A 26,167-nucleotide genomic window follows, 5' to 3' on the forward strand; every position below is an offset into this window, starting at 1 on the left:
CCGTCCGCTTACACATGGTGTGGCCTAGTGGACCAAGGTACTAAAGCATGACCTTTGCGTAGCCGTGTGGACCAGGGTCCTCACCCTTAGCATCTAGTGGAAGTGAATGCAGATACAGCCAGCCACTCATCGGGATTTTTTCAAAGTATATATTCAAGGTATGTATTGTATTCAAACGGAGTTCATCAGTCATCAGCTCACAAGTCCGTGGTCAATTGGTCGCTTAAGAGTTGAGTGTGGTACTATCGTGGGTGTGGTGCTCTCCTCAGGGTTGGTACTAGTCTAAGCCTCTCAGTCTAGTATGGAGTCGGGACATCACTTCACTTAACCATTGCACCTTTGCCTCTGCAACCTCCTTGTACCTGTGATAGGGTCTTGGTCTGGAGCTGGGTGTGCTACCAGCCAGTCTTTAATCCAGGTTTTGGTCTTGTAGTCAGCTCTTGGGCAATGCACGTTCAGCAATTGTGTTCTCATGTGCTCTGGAGCTAGGTTTGCTACCAACCAGTCTTTAATCCAGGTTTTGGTCTTGTAGTCATCTCTTGGGCAATGCAAGTTCAGCAATTGTGTTCTCTCTCATGTGCCCAAGTGACTGACATCAGATATTATGGCCTGGGGAGATTGTTCCTCCACATGTTTTGGTTCGTCATTTGGGCTATCCGTTGGGTTGGAATGTATCGGCTATGCAAAAACTAGATTAAGTGCTCCAACGTCTACATTCCAAGGTAAATTATTGGAAATTGTCCACGTGGCCACTTCATGTACGTCTCAGGATTGTCCAATGCATCCTTGTGGCTTATGTGCAGTTTTACTTGCCTTTGTTATCCTGGCCTCGGTTGTGCTTGCAGTCTCTCATGTCCAATATTTTAGAGCATTTTTGGCTGACCTCGTCTACCAAGAAGGGTCTTCGGCTTCTCTCTATGGACAAGCTGTGTTCTCCCAAGCGGCTTGGAAGGTTAAATATTTTGGACTTGCGACGTCATCTTTTGGCCCGGAAAGCTATGTTGTTGCCAGCCTTGGTGGAGCAGCAGCAACCATGGGCTCTCATGGTCACACATTTGTGTACGCACATTGTCACCCCAGCTTTTGGTCATTGGCAACCGACTTATTGGGATATTGTTTTTGGGAAGCTTGAGGGACACATTCCTTTACTTCTTCTCTCATTGTTGATTGGAAAGTTGTCACTTCGCATTTGGCTTGGAATGGTCGATCATCAGCTGCAGGTAATTCTCTTCGATTGGAGAGTCTGCATTGGAGCAGGGCCTTCGCTTCGACTTTGGTTCAGCGGTCTCCTCGCCAAGCATATTTTTTTTGCCCAAAAAGGAATCTGTCAGGTGCATCAGGTGCGGGATGGCTCGGGTTATGTTATTTCGTTCACTGATGCAGTGTCCCGCTTTCGGTTGGGTTTGCTATTCTTCTCTTTGGCGGAAAATTCAAAGGATGCTTGCTGATTACTTACCCATCCCTCCTTTGGATGTGGACTCTCGCTTCTCTGATTGGAATCTAGCTACGACTAGATTGGACTGCATCTCAGCTGGGCAGTGTGTATGCCATCCTTCAGTCTGATATATGGATTGTGCATCATGGTAATCGGTTGTGGTTGCTCTCCGAGTCATCCTTGTGGTGGCAACACACAATGTCTCATATTTGGCAGAGTCATCTACCTTCGAAGGAACGGGTTTTCTTGTGGCGCTGCTTGGTGGGAGCTCTACCTGCTGGCAATGTGTTGCATACTCGGCATATTGCACCTTCCCACTGCCCCAGATGCCTTGTAGCTGAGGAGACCGTGCCACACTTGCTATGGCGTTGTCACCACTCCAGAGCCTTCATTCGGCAACTGTCGACTGCTCTTCGGCTGCGTTTTCCTTCCGGCTCTTTTCACAGACGCTTTTGGCTTTTTGGAGTGCTTCGGCCATCGCATTCTCAGTTTGCAGTGTTCTTCACCTGGGTCACATTCTGGACCCTATGGACCATCTGGCACCATAGGAACTCCTTAATGTTCCACGGCAACTATGTTGACCCCTTCCCCTATTTCAAATCATCTCTTGGTGAAGCACTACATTTTGCTCATGATGTTGGAGACATCACTCTTGATGCCTACAGGATTTACTTTGACTGTTTCTAGCTTTCGGACCCTTATAGTGCTCAGATTTTTGTATCCCTTTCTTTTCGTGGGTTTTCCTCGCTTTGAGGTTTCCCACTTGTAAAGTAATCAAACCAGATTTACAAAAAAAGAAAAAAAAAGTTCATCTGCTTTTCTTTGTGGTGTATCATGTTTGTATATTGTGTTGGAGGGTATCTTCACTACCTTGTAGTGTATTTTGTGAGTGAGTGAGGTTTCAGCATACTGCACAAAAGTGACTCCAAATCACAGAGAGCACAATACTACAGGTGCTCTTATTTTTGGCACACCCGATGGGTGGCAGACAGGTAAGCCCTTGGGTACTCTTTGTTGTGGTAGGGTTGTACCAGTGCAGCACCTTCCTCCTTAGTGCGGCCATCAGCATCTGCTACACCAAAGCCAAGTAAGCGCCCCAAAGCACTCGAAAGATTCTATAAATGTGCTTAAATCACTTTCTGTCTCATGGCAACCCTATATTATGGGTCTCAAGAAAGTTTAGTGAAGGCAAGAGGCAAAAACAGCTCAAGCCATCAAGTTCTAAAGATCCACAGCGCTCGCTGCTGCTGATGCTCCTACTCGCCATCGCTATCTCCTCCAGCCCGCCAGTCCCCCCATCCCCTTCTTACGCTGCTATCAGCAACCCACCACCCTCCTCTCCCGCCTCGTGCTGCCTGCAACAACCCACCAGCCCCCCCCCCTCGCCCGCCTCGCGCTCCTCTCACCTTGCTCACCTGCTCCCTTCTCCCTCTTTGCGTCGTGAATCTCCCTGCTCACCCCCCCCACCCCCCCCCCTCCCCCCAAACGGTTTCTGGGCAGCTCCCCTAAGCTCGTCTGGGGTGGTATCTCCGAGCGGCTTCGTCTCGCCCCCGTCGCTTCACCTCGCATTCATTGACACCCTCGATTCACTTTCGCTCACCTGCTCAGCAGTAGACACAATGGAGGATTCTCCTCCGCCACAAAGGGACTCCACCGCAATCCCCTCGCCCGACCCCGCAGAACCCACCATCCGACTTGCTCTTTCGCCGACAGAGCAAGCAAGCTTAGAGGAAGGCACGCCACCTCTGTTATCTGCAAGATTCTCGGCACCATACCCCGCAAAGGGGAGGTGCGCGATCTCCTTCAGGCCCGCCTTCTCGCAAAGGTGGGCAAGATCCTAGATGTTCAGCTTCTCCACGAGGCTACTACAGATAGAGTTTGAAACTCCCGAGATGGCGTCCAGGTCATTGCAATGAGCCCCCTGGCCATCCGAGCACTTCGAGCATGCTTTCAACAGTGGCGCCACGGTTTAGACCCAGCTACCGACGTTCTTGTCAAGGAGGCAGACCTGCCCATCTCAGTCTGCTTCCCCGGCCTGCGGAGGGAGTCCCTCTAGGGTGGAGCATGAGCCTCCATGTGTGTCTGCTGCTGTGATGGAAAGGGGCCGAGTGAAGAGAACCCTCTGAGAAGCTCCGACGGTAATGTCACAGAAACGTCACTGTCGAGGCGAAATTGAGTGAGGCCGGGGGGGGGGGGGGGGGGGGAAATGAATGGCACGCAATGGAGGTGGGCGAGCAGGGGAAAATACCAGCAGCGGGTATCACTGGCCAGCAGGAGGGAGGCGGGCTGAGGAGCAGCGGGCAGCAGCAAGGGGTTTGGGGGAGGCAGCACGGGGGAGTTGGAAGGGGAGGCTGAGGGATGGCGGGCAGCACGGCAGGGATGGGGGGCAGTGGGTGAGGGGGATGCAGCGCAGGGGGCGAACCAGAGCGGGCAGGGCAGTGGGGGGCTGAAGGGGGGCCACCGCAAAGAGGATGGAGGGTGGGTGACACAGCAGGCAGCGAGCCCGTTCCAGGAAGTAATGCACTTCATTAAGTACCAGATTTGAGTCTCTATTATTCAATTATTTTCTTTAGGTTCTGTTGCTGTTCTATTTTTTGTTATCAGTTGTCCACTAAGATGCAGCAGTTGTATGTGAGTAAGGCTTCTTGCATATTGCATTGAGAGACACCCAATTTAGAGCACTATCTACAACACAATTTTCCTTCTATAGCTGCTCCAATGTTAGCTTGGGTATTCAACATCCCTCCCATTCCCCCCAAAGGTACCTCAAAAAGGTCACATGCAGATAATTCCAAAGGTGGCATACTGGACAAAAGGCACTTAAAGGGCCAAAGTAGTGAGGGATAGGTATATACCTAAGTCATTGTGCCCTCTTCCCTGATCATAGGGCCACACCACAAACGTAACCTCCATAAACCCACACACACCTGTCACAACCACTTAGCTACCTTTGCTCGCCTCCACAGCTTACCTACTCTTCTTATCACTATGCCTACTTCATCGTCCTGCACTTCTTTTGCACTTCACTCCAGTCCGTCTACCACTAAGCCACCTCTATACGACCTGTGTTTGTAATCACTACATCACCCATAGTAACACAGCCCACTACTTCACCCACACTTCCTACTCTTCCACCTCTATACGACCTGTGTTTGTAACCACTACATCACCCATAGTAACACAGCCCACTACTTCACCCATAGCAGTGTAGTTCATTGTGATTTCAAGATTTACACAGAGCACATCACCCTGCATTTTCTGGTTGTTTTACTTCAGCTCAGTTCTTAGTTCAGTCCAGTGCACCGTGGTCATCATCTTAAGTGGGGGAGGGGAGTGCTCATGAGAGTCTCCATGCCTCTCCTGAGTCCCTACTCAAGAACATCTGATATAAGTCTCGCTCCATCTGAGCCAAGTAAGCTCGCCTCTTCCGTCGCACAAGGCGCAGGGAAGCAATTCGAGACTGTCTGTAAGTGATGACTCCAAAAAGAAGGTCCCTCTGAAGCTGGGCTCTCACCTCTCTGCACTCCTCATCATACCAACTATTTTGGGGCATGCTCCCAGAATGTCGTCTCCTGCCCGGCTGAGTGTGTGGGTATGCCACTGATGCAGCACCATGCAGTGTCTCAATCAGTAGAGTGGTGCACTCCTCCACTGAGAGGCTTGTACCAGTTGTGCCTTCCCATAGAGGGTCCCAGATCTCCCCTGTATAAACGGAATCAGTCTTTGGTGTAAATGTATACCGCGTGTGCAACCTGCCTCCTGATGTCTGGGCTGTACTATACTGAAATGAAACGGACAGTGTCAAGAGAGCATGATCCATTGCTACGCCCAATGGCGTGGCTCCTAGTGTGAAATCCTGAATGCCAGGGACAAAGCTCGGCTATGTCATAACATAGTCCATTGTACTAGCCCCATGTCTGTGTGGAAAGCATGTGAAACCGGCTGCTCCAAGAAATCGTTGTAAGCCATTAGGTATGGCTAACCCATGTGCAGTCATCATCTCAATGAGGTATCTCCCATACTCCGTCTGCTCTCTGTCACTTGAGCGTCTGTCAAGCCCCGACTCACCCACATCCATCTCTCTAAGCATCTCATCTGAAGTGTCATAGAAAACTGAGAGTTGCTTGTTCGGGCATTGAAGTCCCCTTGGAGAATGATATCACCATCCCTAGAAAACTCCCATATGTCATCGTTTAGTATAGAGAAAGGCGACTGCCCTCAGGATGCAGCATATACTGACGTACTGGGAGGAAAGTAACATATGGCAATGTATAGAAATCAACCTATTCAGCTCTCAGTCTCACCCACATGTATCTAGCATGCTCATCTCTCCGTACAATATGTAGTAGTGGCTATAGCTCCTCTCTAAATAGCATTGCTACACCTCCTAAACCTCTACTCCCATGCTCAGATCTCTTAGCTGTCTTGTGGGCTCTCTCCCATCTATATCCCACCACATGTGGCATCACCTGTCCAGGGGCCTGGTAAGTCTCTAAGAAGAATACAATGTCCCTGTCTCTGAAACTGTCCTCAAATGCACCAACGTCCAACCTCATAGACCCATTACAATTCCAAGTAGCAATCTTTAGTGTGGTCCCATAGGTCTCGCACCGTCATGCAACGCTGTCAAGAAGTGCGCACTGCGACTAGGAAAGCGCCGGGTCTCTGACTGTGAGGATTCGTAGCAAAATTAAGTAAGGCGTAGACGATTTGAAGCCAAAAACACACTAAAAAAGAACAAAACTCCAGCCATGAAAGCTCCACTTTGAAAAAGAACCAATACTAACTCAAAACTCTTGTGTGTGTGAAGATTAGTTGTAGCCTCGCTCCCAATTGCACAAATGCAGTGCTCATTCGACCTGTTAAAAACCCTAAATTTACGCTTCGATTCTTCATCGTGACCATTTCATGGAAGCTTCAATACCTCATTGGAGAAGCCCAAGTAGTTATTTGAGGAGGGGAAACCCTAATTGGAGACCTCACAGCCTCAACCATGTAGTGGAAGCAGCACGGAACTGCACTAGCACCCTGTAGAGGAATGGCTGTATCTCCTTGCTCATGTACCCAAATGAGCTCATTCTTGGCTCTAAAAATTCCCACACAACTTGAGCAGCAACGCCAGCGTCGTTGATGTGGCATTTTGAGGTATTTTGAGCATTTTTAAGGCTATTTTTTACCATTGTTAGGCCATTTTTAGCCCAAAAATGTCACTTTTTGTCCGTAAAAAGCCCAAACGAGCTGGGAAAAATCCCTAGAATTGTGTAAAAATTCCATTGGGCTCAAATTTCATGTTGAACCTCATTTTCCCACTTGGTAAGCACTTTGGATACGTCTTTCACGCCAGCGCACGAAACCTGCTATTTTTGGCCGAGATTGCCCGCATTGAACTTTCTAGGCAAAACGAGCGTGCCACTTGGAAACACTTGACATTTGTACATTCCCAAAGCAAATTAGGCATATATTTATGTGAAAAAGCATTCCATGGCGCCACGCGTAGGGCCTCGCCCGCCTGGCAAGGTATGTACACGATTGCAACCGTGACATTCATTTTCGCGTATATCACACTATGTACATTGTAGCATTTGGTCCCACACATCATAAACATTAAGAGTGAGGTAGATACTTTAATTTCACATTATGAACGTGCCATCGCGCGACATCCACCCCCTCTAAACCTGCACATCCTCCGGCATGTGCCACAGATATCTTTTGCAGGTTCAGTCTTCATTTAAGTCAACATACATGTCGATTTCATCATCGCTTGCAACAAAATCTAACGCATCATCCCCTTGTTCTTCATCCACATCCATACCATTTTCATCAGAGCCTTCATTTTGACCTTCCTGTGAATCAAAGGGATTTGTATCACCTCTTCTTTTGAATAACTTGATTCTTTTCCCTGCAATGGGAATCTTCATTTTTGTCCCATCTAATTCATGCAAGGTATAAGTTGCATTCCCACATAAGGACCAAACCATCTCTTTGAAAGCTTTCTTATTGTTGAATGTTGGTTTTCAAGACTACTGTCATACACCAACACCCAATCACCTTCCTCAATAGCTTTAGGTCTGAGCCTATGCCTCTTGTCGAATCTGTCCTTATTCTTTAACCTTGCATCTTTTAATCGTGCTACTACAATCTCAATATCTTGGGGCCTTCTTTCTAACTGTTGTATGCGCAAAGCAAGAAGGTCTTCCCTACTCATTCCATCTTCCCAAGGTAATACATTCCATGTGGAAACTTCATCTTCAATTGGCATTATAGGTTTCTGACCATACATCAACTCAAAAGGCATATAACCAGTAACCGAGCTATGAGTTGTACTAGAAGCCCATAAAGCATAAGGCAACAACCTAGGCCACTCTCCCATTTTACCTTTGCTGGCCTTAGCTAAAGCTTTAATGAGAGGAGGATGCCTACACTCCGATTTACCATTTCCCTCAGGATTATATGCAGTAGTGAGAGCAAGTTTAATGCCCGACCTAGAGAAAAACTCCCTTGCTTTGTCAGCATCCAACTCACCCCTGTCTGTTGTTATTTTCCCAACACAACCATAATGGCTAATTACATCATCCAAGAGGAACTTACATACCCCTTCTGCGCTTTTAGTTCTTAGAGCACGACCTTCACGTGATTGGTTAAGTCTTTTCGTGCAAGCACTATGTATCTCATTTGCCATAAGCCCAATGGCATTGTAACCAGATCTACTACCCACTCGTAATGCATGGCCAATGGGTAAGTAGGGTGCAGCCCATCACGATGACGTACATTTGAATACATTTGACAGGTTTCACAGGACTCCACAAAGTGAGATACATCTTTATACATACCTTTCCACCAATACCTCTCTTTCATTTTAGTGAAGGTGGCCCATACACCTCTATGTCCAGCATAAAGACTCTCATGAAACTTTTTCATAAGCTCATTTTGAGCGTCCTTATCATTCATGACTCTCATTGTCATTCCATTTCTTTGTTTTGGACGCTTCCATAAGTACCCATCTTTCAAAAAGTATCCATAGGCCTTTCTCCGTATTCTTTTGAACTCTTGATCAATCCACCCTTCTTGCCTTGTCAAAGTGCTCAGATAGCGTCCAATGAGCAACCAATCACCTTGATATAGGTCCTCTGTAAATGACTCAAGTGCATTTGACAAGCAAACATGATCACCCTAGGCATGAGAGATACTATAGAACTGTGTGCCTACATCATCGCCCTCGACAACCATGTCTTCTTCTTTTTCATACCTTGCTCTTGAAAGCATATCTGCAACTGGATTATCTTTCCCTGCAATATGCTTAAATTCTGGATTCAAGGACTTTATGTAGGTAATCCATCTCAACATAGCAATGTCGGGAGTTGAGTAGCTTGTGATCATTCCAAGAAGGGGTAGACAATCAGTCTCCACTATTACATTTGCTCCTATCAAGGACTTTATGTAGGTAATCCATCTCAACATAGCAATGTCGGGAGTTGAGTAGCTTGTGATCATTCCAAGAAGGGGTAGACAATCAGTCTCCACTATTACATTTGCTCCTATCAAGTACTCTTTGTCACATTTCAAAGCTGTGACTACTCCCCCAACTCTCTTTTTACTTGTGGATAGTTGCGTTGACGAGCACTTAGGACTTTTGCTCCAAACCTCACCACATATTGCTTGCCATCATTATCATCTTGCCCAATCGCCCATCCAATTCCTGTGGGGCTAGTATCCACTGTCACAATTACATATCTTCCACATTCATAGTTTGCTTTTCTCAAAGTTGGAGACATAAGCAGCAACTTCTTTCATTTCCTCATGGCATGGGTATGCATTTCTTCCCATTGAAACTTTTTGTTCTTTCTCAAAAGCTGATACAAAGGCTCTGCTACATGTGTATAATGCGGAATCCAGATAACATAAAACACGCATGCACCCAAGAACCTTTGAACCTCAGTGACATTTATACATTTCTCTTTCATTCTCTGGATTACATCAATCTTTGCAGGACAAGGCCTTCTACCATATGGCCCGCACATATGTCCCACAATAAGAACTTCATTCACACCAAACACTGACTTTTGGCCAGACAAGGTAAGGTTCACTTCTTCCAACCTTGACAAGATATTATCACAATCATTGATATGGTTTGCCACATACTTTCGGCACCCCCTCGAGTCTAGAGCCACATCTTTATTACTTACATCACATCCTTTGATTGGCACATCATCAAGGAAAGGCATTGTAGTTTGCGGTATGAAGTCACGTAGGACTTTGTTCATACCATTCATCATGTGCGCAACTGAATTCGTTGCCCCCTGAGGTAAGGTGCACATCCTTACTAAACCCAAGGGTGTCCTCATGGTAGTCAGGTCCCTGCTTTCCATTGCTAGTTAGAACTGATCATACCCTGAGTACAAATCTCCCATAGAATATATTGCCCTTCCTGCAAATGCCTCTGCAAACTCATCGACAATTGACCCTATACCCACATTTCTGATTGTCACCTTATTTATAGGTTGCATATCCTGAATAAAGCGTAAAGAACCATTTTTCTTCAGAACTGTGAACCACCTGTTTGAATACGGAGCACAAGAAGGCTCCAAGATACCCATCTTGATCTTTTCATTAAGCAACTCAATGAGTTTTGGCAAATGAGCCTTTGGAACAGGAATAGGTCTCAAGTTCCAAGGTACATGAGAGATAGTGAAGATCACCATAGGAGTAACAATGGATGGATCAACACACCCTATCTCATAAGGCTCAAATGCAAAAGCTTTTCCGTGTTTGGCAAGCATGTCTTCAAAGCATATCTTTTCAGCTTTTGTCAAACTGTCCTCGCAACCAACCTTTAACTCTTTCAAAGAATCCTTTGTGAACTTGTGTCCAATCTTGCTTGGGTCACGAAGGCTAGGTTGCAAAGCAGCTTGTTCCATCTTATTTGTGCAGTCTTTTGGTAGAGGTAATGCCACTGGTTTCACTTTCTTTGCCACGGACTTATACTTAGTCTCCACTCGTACATCAACACTTTGAGAGTTTTTTAAATCCTCAATAACTTTGTACATTTCTATTGAGCATACTTTCACGACCTCACTTCCCATATGCAAATTTCAGTCCACTAAAGACTCCAAATCTTGCATAGTATCCACAAAAGAACACTCATCAAACACACCTGCAATGCATTCATCATCTTCTAGCAAACCATTCATCTTCAAACCTCTTTGTACACTATTTACATGTTGTCGTTCACCCCGCTTTAAGTCCTCACACTCTATAAAAGCAATAGATCCATAGTTTGATAATCCTACAAAACCTGTAGAAAATGTATCCATTGTATATACATCATGCGAGAACCTTTCTCTTCTTGTACCACTGCAATCCCGCTCTACAATGGTACATGGCCAAAACCCCTCATATCCCTGTAGTCCTTGAATTCTTTGTTCGTCTTTGGCAAGGGTTGCTCTCTAAGACTTTCACGGTTCCTTTCATGGTCCACACAAACAGTAAGGAACTGTACTGCACGCTTCCCATCCCTGCTCCTTATTCTTGCATAAGCTGACCCATCATCCATCACCTTGGTTTCCATGCGAGTAGCAGTGATGTATGGCTGCCCAAGGATAAGAGGGTATGTAGACATCTCCTGCACAAAGAAATTTTGGTCATCTTTCACATCCCCTATAGTCACCTTAACATTTGGACAAGCTCCGTACAGCTCCCTTGATGAGTTGTTTGCTCCACGAATCATCCATCCATGATTTATATCAATTGGCCATTTTCCTTTTCGATAAAGACTCTTTGATATGAGGTTAATTTCCGACCCATGATCTATCAACGCAATGTATGGCTCTTCTAAGTCTCCCACTTTTACCAGCGTCTCAGTAGTTGCTCTTGCCCAGTGATTTATTCAAGTAGTAGCTCTTGCCCAGTGATTATTCAAGTAGTTGCTCTTGCCCAGTGATTATTCAAGTAGTAGCTCTTGTGAGTGGTCTCCACTTCATCTTCATCATCCAAGAAGCGAACGTGTTTTACTCCTCCCCTAGACTTGTAGCATCCAACAATAGTTTCATCACCTTGTTTGCCATAGACTTGTACACCCTGTGCATTTAAAGTCTCTTCTTCACCCTGTACATGGATAGATTCAGTAAGAGACTGCCGCTTCCTCTTTATGATATCAATTATTTCTTCGTGGAATTCTCGCTTTGCTATACCAAGGACCTCGCCCAAGGTAAATTCCACCTTACTGTTTAGAATCCTCTCTTCCAAAACCTTTTTGAGATCCGTTGCTACCTCTATATCGGATTGGAGTTTGTAGGCCGGACCCTTTGCTTTGGATTTTGTTGCATCCTTCTTCATTTCTTTAGAGGCTTCTTGCATAGGCACTTCGGGGACAGACATCTGTTGCGGGGAAGGTGATCTAGGAGGCACTGTGTCATTTCTACCTCCACTCCTTGTTGCCCGCTTTGAAGGCCCTTCATCCCCATTCTCGCGCCTACGTTTCTCTTCAACAATAGCCTCATTTGCTTGACATTTGGCAATATATGCATGCACTGACAAAGAGTCCACAGGGTCATTCCAACCTGTTTCAAGCCGAATGCAATCTCCAGCTTCATGTAAAACCTCTGTAGTCATTTTACCCTTCATAGCAGACTCTATAGCGCATGGCCATAGCTCTCCAAAACCATTAGATTCCTCTTCTCCAACCTTGATTGATCCTTTTCTTTTAATAGGATCCACCTTCAACCCATAGGCGGCTGCCTTAACCATTGAGATGGCATGGCTAGTAGCCATGTCCTCAACTAGTTTCTTCATCCCGCCTTTGCCCAAGTTTGTTCCCAAGAGCTTACCTGTTTCACTTAAGTGAATTTTTCCATCTTTAAAAGAAAACGAGCTCCTTTGTCAAAGCGTCTTTAAAACTTTCACAATCCCTCCTTCCATGGTCAGTACTATCACACCATATGCATCTATTGACAAAGCCTTCTCTGTCTGCGGTCGTTGCCCTGTAGATTGACTTGATGGTTGCCCCTTTTCTTCTAGCCTTGTAAGCTTTAACTTGAGCTCTTGCATTCCCTTGACGATATCATCTAGAATGGACTTGTCACTCTTTGGAACCACAATCACAGGCTTTACAAGACTCTCGGAAACACTTGAGGATTGACTAGGGTTGACTATCATCTTGTCTCTTCGTCGTTTTCGCTTAGCTAGCAGTGAAATGGTGTCTTCGACCTCATTCCAATCAGTCTTCAAACCCTGTTCTGCATCCTTATCCTCCAGTAGTAGCTCTAACTTCTCTTGAATCTCTTTACCTGCGGCTTGCAAAAAGAGCTCTGTCTTCTCCGAGTTTAGGGTAGCCTTTTCAGTTCTTGAAAGTTGATCATAACGGCGTTCGAATTCCCTTAGCAGTTTGGTAGGCGAGAGCCTCTCTCTTGGTCGAACTACCCACTCTAAGAAAGTCCTCTTTGTTACCCTTTCGGAGTCCTCTATGAAATACTCTTCCTTCAAGGCTAACTTGAATGCTTCCCAAGTTGCCCCATGCTCATTTCTAATTCCCCTTACATGCTCTCTGATCTCGGGAACCACAGCAAGTTCAAAACTTTGCACCATCTCTACTTCGGGCACTCGATGAAGCTCCATCTCCTTTACATATCCACAAAGATACTTTGTTACATCTTTACCTTTAAATTGGTCCAATTTCTTCACCACAGATTGAAGCGCTTTGGTTGAGGAGAGGTCCCTCCTTTCTGCAGCTTGCTGCTGCTGCATAAACACTGCAAAAGCTTGAAACATTTGCATTGTGACTGGATCAAACCGAACCCCTTGTTGCTCTTGTTGCTCCATAGCTTTAAACCTTTCTTTTGAGACCTTCAATGAAGATTTTGAACCCTCACCCTAGCCTAGTTCACGTCGGGTTCACCAAAAACGTGTCAAGAAGTGCGCAGTGCGACTAGGAAAGCGCCAGGCCTCTGACTGTGAGGATTCGTAGCAAAATTAAGCAAGGCGTAGACGATTTGAAGCCAAAAACACACTAAAAAAGAACAAAACTCCAGCCATGAAAGCTCCACTTTGAAAAAGAACCAATACTAACTCAAAACTCTTGTGTGTGTGAAGATTAGGTGTAGCCTCGCTCCCAATTGCACAGATGCAGTGCTCATTCGACCTGTTAAAAACCCTAAATTTACGCTTCGATTCTTCGTCGTGACCATTTCATGGAAGCTTCAGTACCTCATTGGAGAAGCCCAAGTAGTTATTTGAGGAGGGGAAACCCTAATTGGAGGCCTCACAGCCTCAACCATGTAGTGGAAGCAGCACGGGACTGCACTAGCACCGTGTAGAGGAATGGTTGTATCTCCTTGCTCATGTACCCAAATGAGCTCATTCTTGGCTCTAAAAATTCCCACACAACTTGAGCAACAACACCAGCGTCGTTGATGTGGCATTTTGAGATATTTTGAGCATTTTTAAGGCTATTTTTGACCATTTTTAGGCCATTTTTTAGCCCAAAAATGTCACTTTTTGTCCGTAAAAAGCCCAAACGAGCTGGGAGAAATCCCTAAAATTGTGGAAAAATACCATTGGGCTCAAATTTCATGTTGAACCTCATTTTCCCACTTGGTAAGCACTTTGGATACGTCTTTCACGCCAGCGCACGAAACCTGCTATTTTTGGCCGAGATTGCCCGCATTCAACTTTCTAGGCAAAACGAGCGTGCCACTTGGAAACACTTGACATTTGTACATTCCCAAAGCAAATTGGGCATATATTTATGTGAAAAAGCATTCCATGGCGCCACGCATAGGGCCTCGCCCGCCCAACAAGGTATGTACACGACTGCAACCGTGACATTCATTTTCGCGTATATCACACTATGTACATTGTAGCATTTGGTCCCACATCATAAACATTAAGAGTGATGTAGATACTTTAATTTCACATTATGAACGTGCCATCGGTACGACAATGCGCCGCTCTACAATCACCACCCGACCATCTCTGTAGAAGGCTATCTTTCCCTTCTCCCTTGCCGTTGTAATCTCTGGCATTACCTCTCTCATATGTGCGAGTTGTGAGAGAGTAAGGTCATTGCCGAGGAAAATACCTGTCTTCTTGAGAGTAGGCCTCTTCCTCAAGAATTCCTTCTTCTCTTCCAAGGAGGGGAAGCGTAGTATGAGAGCTCTCTCCTTTGAAGACTCTCCTGGCCATCACTTTTCTTGCCTACTCTCCATGCCTTCGTGTGAAAAGGCTTCTACACCTCCATCATGGATGTGAGGCTTGTGACCTCTTTCTCCACATTGTTTATGTCCTTGAGGCCGGTCACTCTCACATGTAGAGCCCACATCCGCCTTCCTTGTTCCTCTTTGAGGGACATGGTGGAATGAAACATAAACACTAGGTGGGAGTGGCTCTTAGTCCCTAGAAAAATATCCCCCGTCACGTTGAAACTACAAGAAGAACATGTCTACATGTACGGAGTCTCTCTCTCGGCTGTGAATATTGAAATTTAGAAGGGCCCATGGAAATGCAAGGAGCCACGTGGTTAGTGGGTCATTCAAAGTTGAGGCCCAAGGTCATGATAACCTCATTGACAACTCCCAAACTGATAACTCCACTAGGGAAGTGATCTTTTAGAGAGACTCGCTCTCATTTAGGCTACTGACTCTCCTCCTATTGCACTTGGGTGTAGATTAGAAACAATTTGATAGTTCACATGTTAATGGTGCTAGACCATTGCATCAATAATCTCCACTGCAAGTAGTGATCAAATATCTTCACGAACGAGAAAATAATATCCATGTTGTAGCGCAGATAGTGTGTCATGCTCTCTACAGTGGGTGCTCTTCAGTGCAATGTGCGTGACAATCTCACTCAAAACAGACTAAAAACAAAAAAACAATAGACAACAACTGAGCTCACAGAGACACAACAGCAGCAGACCACAACATATGACTCGACTATCTCAAAGAACTGATGCAGACTCTGGCGTGGCAACACACCCAGCTCCAGCCAGGACTCACAAGTACAATGGGGTGTCGAGGCTCAGATGTGCAGGGATGGTGAAGCAGTGTTGTGTGTATAGACTCGCTACTCCTAACGACGACGCTAGACCATAGAGCTAGAAGATGATCCGATGACCCAACAGCTACTACTCATATATACCACCATAAAGAGCCACCAATGGCTCATAAATGTCAGCCATCCAGATCTATCCCAAACTGAGTGGTGGTGACCTGGCCACGATGCCCACCAGACCACCGTCCGTATCCTACTGCCACGTCACTGTCCAGCCAAGAGAGTCCGTCTAGTGTGAACCAGACCAGACCAACTCTACTAACTGTGTGTCCTGTGAAAGTGACATTGTTGCCTGCTACATGTTGCCCGCCACAAGACCGCTCACCGTCTCGGTGAGAGGGATACTGAAAAACTGTGAAAGAAAACCACATCTCGGTGAGAGGGATACTGAAAAATTGTGGTAGAAAACCACTAGGCACCGCATCCGTACATCTTTCGTGAAGCCGGTGTGAGGCCCAACCATGATCTTATATGCCTCAAAAGTGGTGTTAAAAACACTGCACTGCTTGCAAATGCCTTAAGCCTTTGAATAGGCGGGAAGCCAAAAGTGGGGTTAAAAACATTGCACTGCTTGCAAATGCCTTAACCCTTTGAATAGGCGGGAATCAGTATGATTGCATAGTCCAAGAATCCCAACTCGCACAACCAAATGAGGCTCCACAGCAAAGAGATATGCTCACTAGGTACGGGTGAGGTAGGGTGATAGGGGAGACTAGGTAGGGGTGACGGGGGAAAGGGCTGGTTAGGGGGGCTAGATAGGGCCGAGGGCAGGAGAGGGGGTGGGTAGGGGCGAGAGTGTGTGAGGGGGGGGGTAGGGGTGAGGGCAAGAGAGGGGGTGGGTAGGGGCGAGCAGGGGGAGGGTAGGGGGCGAGGGCAAGAGAGGGGGTGGGTAGGGGCTAGGGGGAGTAGGGGTAGAGGCGAGGGGTAAGTGGGTAGGGTAGAGGGGGAGGGTAAGGGCGAGTTGGGAGAGTTGGGGGGGGGGACCAATTTTGAAAAGGGGACGAGTTGGGGGTTGGGTGAGGGCAAAGGGGGAGCAGACCATTCTGAGCAGGACAACTATCAGGAGCAAGGAATTCATCAAGCAAGACCTGCTCTGTGAAGGGATTTGGCTAGACACAGAGGAAAGCTTCGTTTTGGTTGAAGAAGCAGACACCAATGGGGCTGATGTTTGAAGGGGGGTGAACTCTTGTAGAGGTGATTTCTTCCCACTTCTATGATTCTTCATAGGCTCACCAAATTCAAAGGCTTCCACCAAGGGCGTATGTATCCACATGGCATCGTTTCCCCAATCATGAAGTGCTTTAGTGTGTCACACCCATGGTCTTCCGATGAGCAAGGGAAATCCGCCCTCCACCTGTGGAAGACGAATCACAACAAAATCCAAACTAAAAGTGAAATATTGTACCAGCAGAGGCACCTTTTCCACTATGCCCACCACAGGGTATACTGTACTCTGGTCGGCCAATGTTACTCTGAAGGGGGCAACTTGAGTAGGCTGCAGGCCTAAAGCCATCATAGTGAACTCAGGCATCATATTGATGCCAAATCCACCATCCACAATCATTCCTGAAATTGTTGCCCCAAGACGGACATTGTCAGGCGAGGGCTTCTATAATCAGTGAGGGGAGCAGCGGGATTGGATATCATATAGGACTCTGATGGTTGCACTGGGAGGTGCCCACCACTAGGACTTGCTCCGGGGTAAAGTGACTGAATAACAGCAAGAGTGTCACTTCTAAAACTCGCATCTAGTCGCAGCATGTCATAGAGGGACACTTGTTGGAGGGTGTTCTTCAAGACTGTCTCTGTTGTAAGCTTTTCCTGTTCTACCAGTGGTTTCTCGGGTACCTTGATCTTTTGTAGATCGGAAATTGCTTCCAAGAAAGCTTCATCAATATCGGAGAGCAAAGATTTGGATTCTTTCATGGCAATGGGGAAAGGCTTCTTAACAGTTGAAGGCAAGGTATCCACTAGTGTGAGAATGTGTGGGGGAGTTGAACGTGTTGGCATACTAAGACCGAGAGCGGCTCTCTAGGCCCGGGTGAGGATGCCCGTTCGCTCCTCTACAATTGCATCTTCTCTTGAGTGGTAACCACATGGGCAAAAGGGGGTGGTTGAGGAGTGGTTATCAAATTGAGCTTCGAAAAGGTTAACTCATTTTGGCTTTGACTTGGGTTCTCAGCCGTGGATGCACGAAGTTTAGGGCAATCTTTACTATAGTGATCCTTCATTTCAGGGCAATGACGGCAGGGAGGGGACCATTCGGGCAGAGGGCATTTACTTTGGTAATGACCATATTCCCTGCATCAGTAGCACAAAATGGGCCGATTCAATGGGCGAGTCGAAGGGCAAGCTGGTCCTTGCTCCTCGTGCATGGAGTTGGAGGTGGAAGCATAGAAGCTTTGAGGTGATGAGGGAGCATGGGTATGATAAAAGCTCTGAGAGGGAAAAGTACTTTGCATACCTTGCACAGGAGGGGCTATCAATAAAGGTGGCATATGGTGTGGATGGCCACACGGAGAAACCATGTTGGATGTAGGTGCTGGCCCTTGTTGAAGAGTAGGACCAAGACTTTGTTGTATTTGTCGCAATCCCTTGAGGTAGTAGCAATCCTTGTCCTCATGTCCAGACTTCTCACAAAAGTGGCAGTAAACCCGAAGGGGGCATTCCTGTGGAGGGTGCCCTAGACAGCGGCATGAGCTACACCAAACCATAGCCTTAGTGTCCTACTAAGACTTGAGCTCTTCTAGCTCGCGCTTGATCTGTTCCAATGCCTCGTGATGTGGAGGCTTCTCTCGCCTAAGAGAGAAGGACCTCTCCTCTTGCAGAGCTCGCTGTAACTTTAGGGCTTCCAGTTCCCTGCGTAAAGAAGTTAAACGATCAAAAGGACTTTCCAAAAACACTGAGGGGGTCTCTACCTGAGGAGAGTTGGTGAACAGCTTCCTAGCTCCCTCCATCCTAGTAGCAGCCGCGACAAACTCCTCCAGAGTGGCGTCAGGTCGGAGAGACTCTCTCGGAGTTTTTGCTGAGAAGTTTTGGGAAGAGCCTTCTCCACCCACTTCTTAACCATAAATTCCCCTGGCTGCTGAAGAAGCTTGGCAACCAAAGACTTGGTTTTAGTCATTAGTTTTGCAAAAGTGTCCTCTGGCTGGAGCACCATATTGGCCAACTCATCTAAAACCTTTTCCTGGTAGTCACCTGGCCTGAATGCCACACAGAACTGTTGTCGTAAAGCTGCCCAAGTTGCACAATCGTTCTCTGCAAACTGACTGTACCATTTATCTGCTAAGCCATCTAAGGTAGATGGCAAGAGTACCAAATAAGCATCTTCCCTGTTAAGACCACGACCTCTACAGAGAGATACAAACCTCCTTGCATGGTCGTCTGCATCTTCTAAGGAGAGTCCCTTGAAGGTAGGAAACTTGATGTTTACCTTGGCCAACACACTGGTCAACGCCTCCATGGCCTCTTGCTCAGGAGCCTGTTGCTCAATAGCTTGCTGTAACAAAATGGGGGAGAGCTTCACTGGGGAAGGTGACCTGGAAGATGTAGAACCTGATGGAGGAATGGATGAGGCTGTTTGTGGAGGTATGGTTGATGAGGTTGGTGGACTTCTACCAGGTACCAAGGCTTGACGCCTTCTGTTGTAGTACTTCAGAGGACTTAGGAGTGTGCTTTGACGCTCAAATGACCGCCTTGTATGTGTCATGGAGTGACCACCAGCCCAACCAAGGACGAGGAGGGACTAGACCAAGGACGAGGAAGCACTAGACCAGGGACGAGGAGGCCTAGACCAAGACGAGAGCTGGTTGGACCAGGGCGAGAGAGGACCAGACCAGTTGGACCAATGCGAGAGGAGACCAGCCTAGCAGACTCAATAGAGAGTGAGATTTCAGTTGAGGTCCCACCATGATCGTTAAAATGAGAGCACCTGTAACGTAGAGTGTGCCGTGCTCTCTACAGTGGGTGCTCCTCAGTGCAATTTGCGTGACAATCTCAATCAAAACAGACTGAAAACAAAGGAACAATGGACAACAACTGAGCTCACAAAGACACAATAGCAGCAGACCACAACATATGACTCGACTATCTCAAAGAACTGATGCAGACTCTGGCGTGGCAGCACACTCAACTCCATCCAAGGACTCACAGGTACAACGGTGTCGAGGCTCATATGTGCAGGGATGGTGAAGCAGTGCTGTGTGTATAGACTCGCTACTCCTAACGATGACGCTGGACCAAAGAGCTAGAAGATGATCCGATGACCCAACAGTTACTACTCATATGTACCACCATAAAGAGCCACCAACGGCTCATAAATGTCAGCCGTCTAGATCTATCCCAAACTGAGTGGTGGTGACCTGGCCACGATGCCTACTAGACCACCGTCCGTATCCTACTGCCACATCACTGTCCAGCCAAGAGAGTCTGTCTAGTGTGGACCAGACCAGACCAACTGTACTAACTGTGTGTCCTGTGAAAGTGACACTGTAGCTTGCAACACACGTTTGGATTATAAACTCTAATTACAAGTAGTTGTGTAGTCTTCATTCCTAAAAAAATGATCTCTCTTGTGTGCATGCAGTTCTTTGAATTAAAGCATTAGAAGTGTTTAAAAAAATAAAAACACAACTGCAGAGCACTTATGGAAAAATTATTGTCACAAGTACCTGTATGCAAGATCAGACCCAAAAAATTGCAGCCCTATAAGAGAGTAAAAGAAGAGCAAGATAATGGAAAGTAGCATGACATCTTCAAGAGGCTCCATGCTCCTCTGTAGAGCTTCAAAGATAGCCTAACAAGATACTAAAACTTAGTGTTCTGAACAGTGATTAGATGAACAGATACTAGTTTTGTATACTGAGATTAGACGACCAGAAAATGTCTCAAATAACATGACACATAATCACAAATGCATAATAAAGATTAATGCCAAAAAAAAAAGATAAGATGTTATTAGGTGCAACTTTTACAAACTAAGCACTTGTTATACAACATACACTCTCGTTTGCCAAAGGAAGATTATTTTTGACACACAAAAGGTTATATACAACAATATTAATACTCCAGAAGATCGCCAGCCCTGCTCCCTCCTCCCCCTCAATCATCTCCCTCCCTCACAAAGAGCATCCTGTGGCCTTCGGGCCCTAAGGGCACAGGGTGCTCTTTGTGAGGGTTAGAAACCCTATGGCCTATGGCCCTAAGGCCACACGGATCTCTTTGTGATGGTTAGGGTTTCTAGCCATCACAAACAGCACCCTATGGCCCTAGGGCCATAAGGTTTCTAACCATTACAAAGAGAACCCTATGGCCTTAGGGCCATAGGGTTTTTAGTCATCATAAAGAGCACCATGTGGCTTTAGTGCCATAGGGTGCTGTTTGTGATAGCTATAAACCCTATGGCCTGAAGGCCATAGGATGCTCTTTGTAATAACTAAGGTTTCTAGCTATCACAAAGAGAACCCTATGGCCTTAGGTGAGAGCTATGCAGACATGTGGCCTTTTTCATAGTAAGGTTAAGTTGCACAATCGGTTCAACAAAACTTGAGGGCTTTAATGACAAAAGTGTATTACCTCACTCTTCAAAGACACATTCAAAAAGAATGCACGTTACATTTTGATCATTGTTAAAGCATGCTATAAGGGAGTATGACATCAATACACATCATCACTTTCTAATGAATCTCAAGGAGCAGGAAGAATTAGCATAATACAGCTATCAGATGGCCACCGCTATCAAAAGGCCCCTTCAACCATTAAAAAGGCAGACCTCCCCTCGTTACTACATACTTTCACAGCTCCTCTGAAGAAATTTTTCTACCCTAAAAGCATGCACAGAAGCTCGCCTCACATAGCTCTAGATGTCTCTGTTGGTGGAAGCATTTTCCCTCGCTGCCCAAGGGCAATGAGGCCAAAAATGGTTAAACTACAAGCGGATAGAATACGATCTATTGTGCACATCATTACCTAGCTCTCCTTGCTCAAGTAATTTTCTTGTTGGTCAAAGGCTCCACTATAAATGATATACCTAGATGAATCCAGGATAAGCCCAGATTCACCCATAAAGGAAAGTGCAAGGTATAGACCCATGGTAGTCACCCACAAGGCAATATAACCATCAGCTCCATCATCCATAGTATTGCTCATGTCGCTTGAGAGTCCCTACAATCCCTCCACCGTAAGACAAAGCATTTGCATCCAACCATCCATAGTGGCTAACTGTACCAGCACGAGCGAACCTTGTACTATTCGAGATTTTCGAAGATGATGATCATGCTATCACAAGCTGCTAACGTGTCAAGCCACACTGAAGAACGGAGCCAAATTGCACATTCCAACCGAGGGGCCTAAAGCCTAAGAAGCAACAGCACCAGAAGAAGAAGAAAAAGAAGATGAAGAAGTTCCCACCAACTTATGGAACCCCGTCCGATGGGGCCCAAGTGACCTAGAGACATTTAAATAACGCAGGACCAACGCACACCCATAAGAATAGCGTGGAGAATTGATGGCATGGCAACAACTGTACGGATAGCCCGCAAAACGCGCTGACATGCTGACATGGCACTTGTACGGATTCCCGTTGGAGCCCATATGGATACCTTGATTATCCATATCCGAGATACACGCCTAACCAACTGAAAGATTTCAAGGATGGCGGCAGGAAAGTCAAATTTTTCACATTTTCAGGATGAAATATCGAAAGAAAGCATTGCAGTTCCTACAACAATTCGACAACATCTATGCTTTGGGTAAATATACAAAAGAATACAAGATTTCTCGAGTAGCAGGATTTTTTAAAGATAAAGCCATGCAGTGGTGGAGTTCAATCGCGACTCAGCCGCATGCTCCAAGGACCTGGCAAGCTTTCAAGAAAATATTTCCGCGCAATTACATGACTTCTCTTTTTGAAGTTCGGATCTTGGCAGAATTGGGCAACTTGAAAATGCTTGCCACAAAGACGATGATCGACTATAACCAAAGGTTTTTTGACGTCTACCTTCTGGTGTCCTTCTTTAAGTTCATTTCCTTGGAGGACCAATGCGAGTGATACACCATTGGACTACCATCACCATTGCAGGAATATTGCCTGTCCAAGCAAGTCTCAACTATGCAAGAGCTTTGGACCATGCCGTGGTCGGCTACAAATTGATGAAAGGCAAGCTAGAGTTTACTACAGAAGTAACTCCGGCCAATAACCAGAACTCCCGGCACCCACGAACAAATTCTCAAGATTCTCGTGAAGTCAACCGCAAAGGCCTCATTTGAAGCATCAACAACGAGACACCTTATTACAAGAAGGCCAATGTTTTGGATGCTTTCAAACAGGGCATAACTATTTTGGTTGTCCCAACGCACTGACTAACCAACGGAGCCGATTGTAGGCGCGACGGTCGGCAAAACCCTAGGACCATCTCCAGCCAAACGAGCTAAAGCAGCCATTGGTCTTGTACCTGACATATATGGCATACGCCTTCGAAAGTACAAATGAATTTTGTCGAGCATATGGCAAAGTCAACGGCTTCAAAGCCCTAATTTGCTTTTACCGGAGAGCTACCAAAAACTTCATGCATCCAGAATTGACGAGGAGTGGAAGTAGACACTGGCACAATAGAGCAAGAAATGGATGTAGACGGAGAGCGTCCCGAAAGATATGTCACCCTAGTTTGTTGGCTCTCTAACCTTGGCAATGATCGTAGAGACTTTAGTGAGTCCTTAACCACCTTGGCTTTTATCTTCTTTTTCTTCTTTACTGCCTGCTCAGTCTCACTAGTTAGAGATTTTCTTTTTCCGATTCTTAGCATTGGTTGGGTATCCTCATCCACTTGGGCAGGAGTTACATGAATATTTATTAACCACTCTAAAAGAGGTGCTGCAAAACATTTGAAGCTCAATTGCACCGATTGCACCTGGGCCCGAAATCGTTTGGCCTGAGATTGTAAGGATGTATAGAGAATCTGGTGGAATCCACAGGGTAAGGTGTTAATTAAACAGTAGAGGCCGTCTAAGTGAGAGAATGTAGTGGGTAGGTCACACTTCCCCTTGTCTGCTTTTGCTTCTTTGGCTAGAAAATAGCATCTAAAGATGGCCAGGAGCTATTTGTTTCTGTCGTACTCGGGGTGATCCTTGCTGAGCAGCTCTTGACATGCTTGAATGGTTGCATCCTCGGACAGCTGAGAAAAAGTGCGTATAGTAGGTTTCACTGCTGGAAACTTGGTCATACCAATGGCATGGCCAAGCCTTGTAGGAGTGTGTTTGTGGCCCCTTACCTTGGGAAAATTTTTCAAAAGCTCGTGGATCATCTCAACAGGAACTGTGGTTGGTAGATCGCTCGCTGCCAGTGCTGTGAGACCTAGACTTTATAGCTGAGCATTGGAAAGGACCTCGCTCAGAGATGGTCGAGGCAGCTGTAGAAAAAAATCCAAGGAGAAAGTCGAGCGACTTTTAGTTGTTGAAGGCCTCCTTATCTCATTAGTGATGACCTGATTTTTCCCTTTGTTTTGACTCCCCTTAAATTGTTCCGCTTGATCACTTGAAGCCTCCGAATCATAGTCAGCTTCAGAATCTGAAGTTGAGTCTGCTGCTGCTGCTGAGGCGTTGTAGCTTTCATCACTGGGGTCACTTGAAGTGATGTCTTCGAGGCCTTTGCTACTGTTTCCTGAGTCGTCATCACTCCCTGATTCTGCAGCCACAATTGGCTTTTTGTGCAAAGCTGCTTTCCGCACTTGCTTACTGGTACCTGCCATACCAATTCAATCAAGAGAGGTCTCAGATAGGAAGTGATAGGAAGTGACGCCTTGCCCTGGTGTGTAGGACGATGGAAAAAAGAAAATTGTGTATCTGCTTTTGCGTAGAGGACTTGATTGATGCGAATGGGTTATGGATATGGCGAGCGTTTAGAGAGGGTAGGGTCGATGGGTTGGGCAATCAAGAGAGTCGGGAAGGGCGAGGGAGAGGGTTTTAGAGAGGGCGAGTGGAATGGGCAGGGCAAGGAGTAGGTAGAGGGACGAGGGTGAGTGGTGAGGGGCGAGGGAGACTGAGGTAGTGGCGAGTGAAAGGGTAGGGGCGAGGGAATAGATGAGGGGCGAGGGCAAGTAAGGGGGGCAAGGGATGAGGGTAGGGGCAAATGCACTAGGTAGGGGATGAGTGGCTGGGTATAGGGACGAGGGTGAGTGGTGAGGGGCGAGGGGGAGAGGGTAGGGGCGAGAGATGCAAGGGTAGAGGGTAGGGGCGAGGGAGGGTAAGAGTAGGGCGAGAGATAGCAAGGTAGGGGCGAGGGGATGAGAGTAGGGGAGAGGGAGGGCAAGGGAGGGGCGAGGGGTTTGAGGGTAGGGGCGAGAGATGGGGAGATAGGGGTGAGGGTAGTGGGTAGGTGTGAGATGGGAGAGAGGCCAGGCCAGTAAGTTTAAACAACAACGCACAGAGGGCAACAAGTAGAAACTTCTGGATTTTTAATCTGATGATGTTGTGTGAGACGAAGTGATTGCATATGCAACGGTTACCTTCATATTGAAGACATTGAACTCCTGGAGGTAGAAAGGGCGAGGGTTAGTGCTTAGGTCAAGGTGTAGAATGAATTGGCAGCTGTAGCGGAGATAGTGTGTCGTGCCCTCTGTAGTGGGTGCTCCTCAGTGCAATGTGCATAATATCTCACTCCACAGAATGCAAACACAGAAGACAAAGAACAACAGAGCAAGAATAACAGAGCAACAAAAACAGTATGACTCAGCAGATCATGAACACCAAGAACATCGACAAACTCAAAGAAACCGATACAGACTCTGGCATGGCAGCACACTCAACCCCAGCCCAGATCTCATAGGTACAGTGGGGGTGTCGAGGCTCAACTGTGCAGGATGGTGCAGACGTGTTTTGTACAATCTGATGAGAGACTCTAAATAACTGACCACACAAAAAGTAGATGATATGATAAAACCCAAACAGCTACGGATATATGGAACCATAAACAACCACCAATGGCTCAACAATATCTAATCCAGCTAAGCCTATCTCTGAACTGTGGTGGTGGTGCACTAGCGACGGTGTCGACTGGACCACCACTCGTATCCCTGCCACATGTCATCGACTAGACAAGAGAGTCGGTCCAGTGTGAAACTTGACCAATTGTGACTAATTGTCTGTCCCTGTCAGTGACATTGTAGCCCTAATACAGCAGCATAAGAAGTTCCCACCAACTTATGTGACCCCAATCAATGTGGCCCAAGTGACCTAAAGACATTTAAATAAAGCAAGACCAACACACACCCAAAAGAATAGCGTGGAGAATTGATGACATGGAAGCAGTTGTACGGACAACCCGCAAAACGCGCTGACATGCTAACGTGGCACCTATACTGATTTCCGCGTTTTATGCTGATGACGTGGCAACTGTACGGATTTCCGCAAAACACGATGGCAGCTTTTGGACCATTTGCTTTTGAGTTTGAAGCTTTTCATGTAGCTCCTTTTCATAGACCGAGGGCCTTTAAATTAGTTCCATGGGCTCGTTCTTTGGCACGCTTCGGGGTGAAGGTGCAGGGGTTGGAGTACCGGCGTTGTATTGAGTTCAAGCAATATAAAGAAATACCGAAAGGGGCGCCAAGGTTTGGGGTCATTGCTCTCTTGGGGGTGGAACTCCGCCACTCCCGATCTGTGTCGTGCATCTCTTTTGGATCAGCTATTATTTGAAGT

At 46.5% G+C, this 26,167-nt stretch overlaps 1 protein-coding gene across 4 annotated transcripts in view; it reads right to left on the minus strand.

Moving 5' to 3' along the window:
- The window catches only part of LOC147429061 (uncharacterized), a 304,137-nt gene that overhangs the window by 196,808 nt on the left and 81,162 nt on the right, over positions 1-26,167 (minus strand). For 3 of the 4 annotated variants that reach the window (XR_015185807.1, XM_086495273.1, XM_086495272.1), the window contains exon 7: positions 20,149-20,273. The exons of the other annotated variant lie outside the window; for it this stretch is intronic. Coding sequence is in view for 2 of the 3 variants with exons in the window: in XM_086495273.1 (XP_086351399.1) it covers positions 20,149-20,273 (125 nt within the window). In the remaining variant the exon portion in view is untranslated. The remainder of the gene's footprint in view (positions 1-20,148; positions 20,274-26,167) is intronic. 4 annotated transcript variants of the gene reach the window in all.

Source organism: Adiantum capillus-veneris, chromosome 22 (genome assembly GCF_014529385.1).
Source record: "Adiantum capillus-veneris isolate H3 chromosome 22, ASM1452938v2, whole genome shotgun sequence".
Lineage (NCBI taxonomy): Eukaryota > Viridiplantae > Streptophyta > Polypodiopsida > Polypodiales > Pteridaceae > Adiantum > Adiantum capillus-veneris.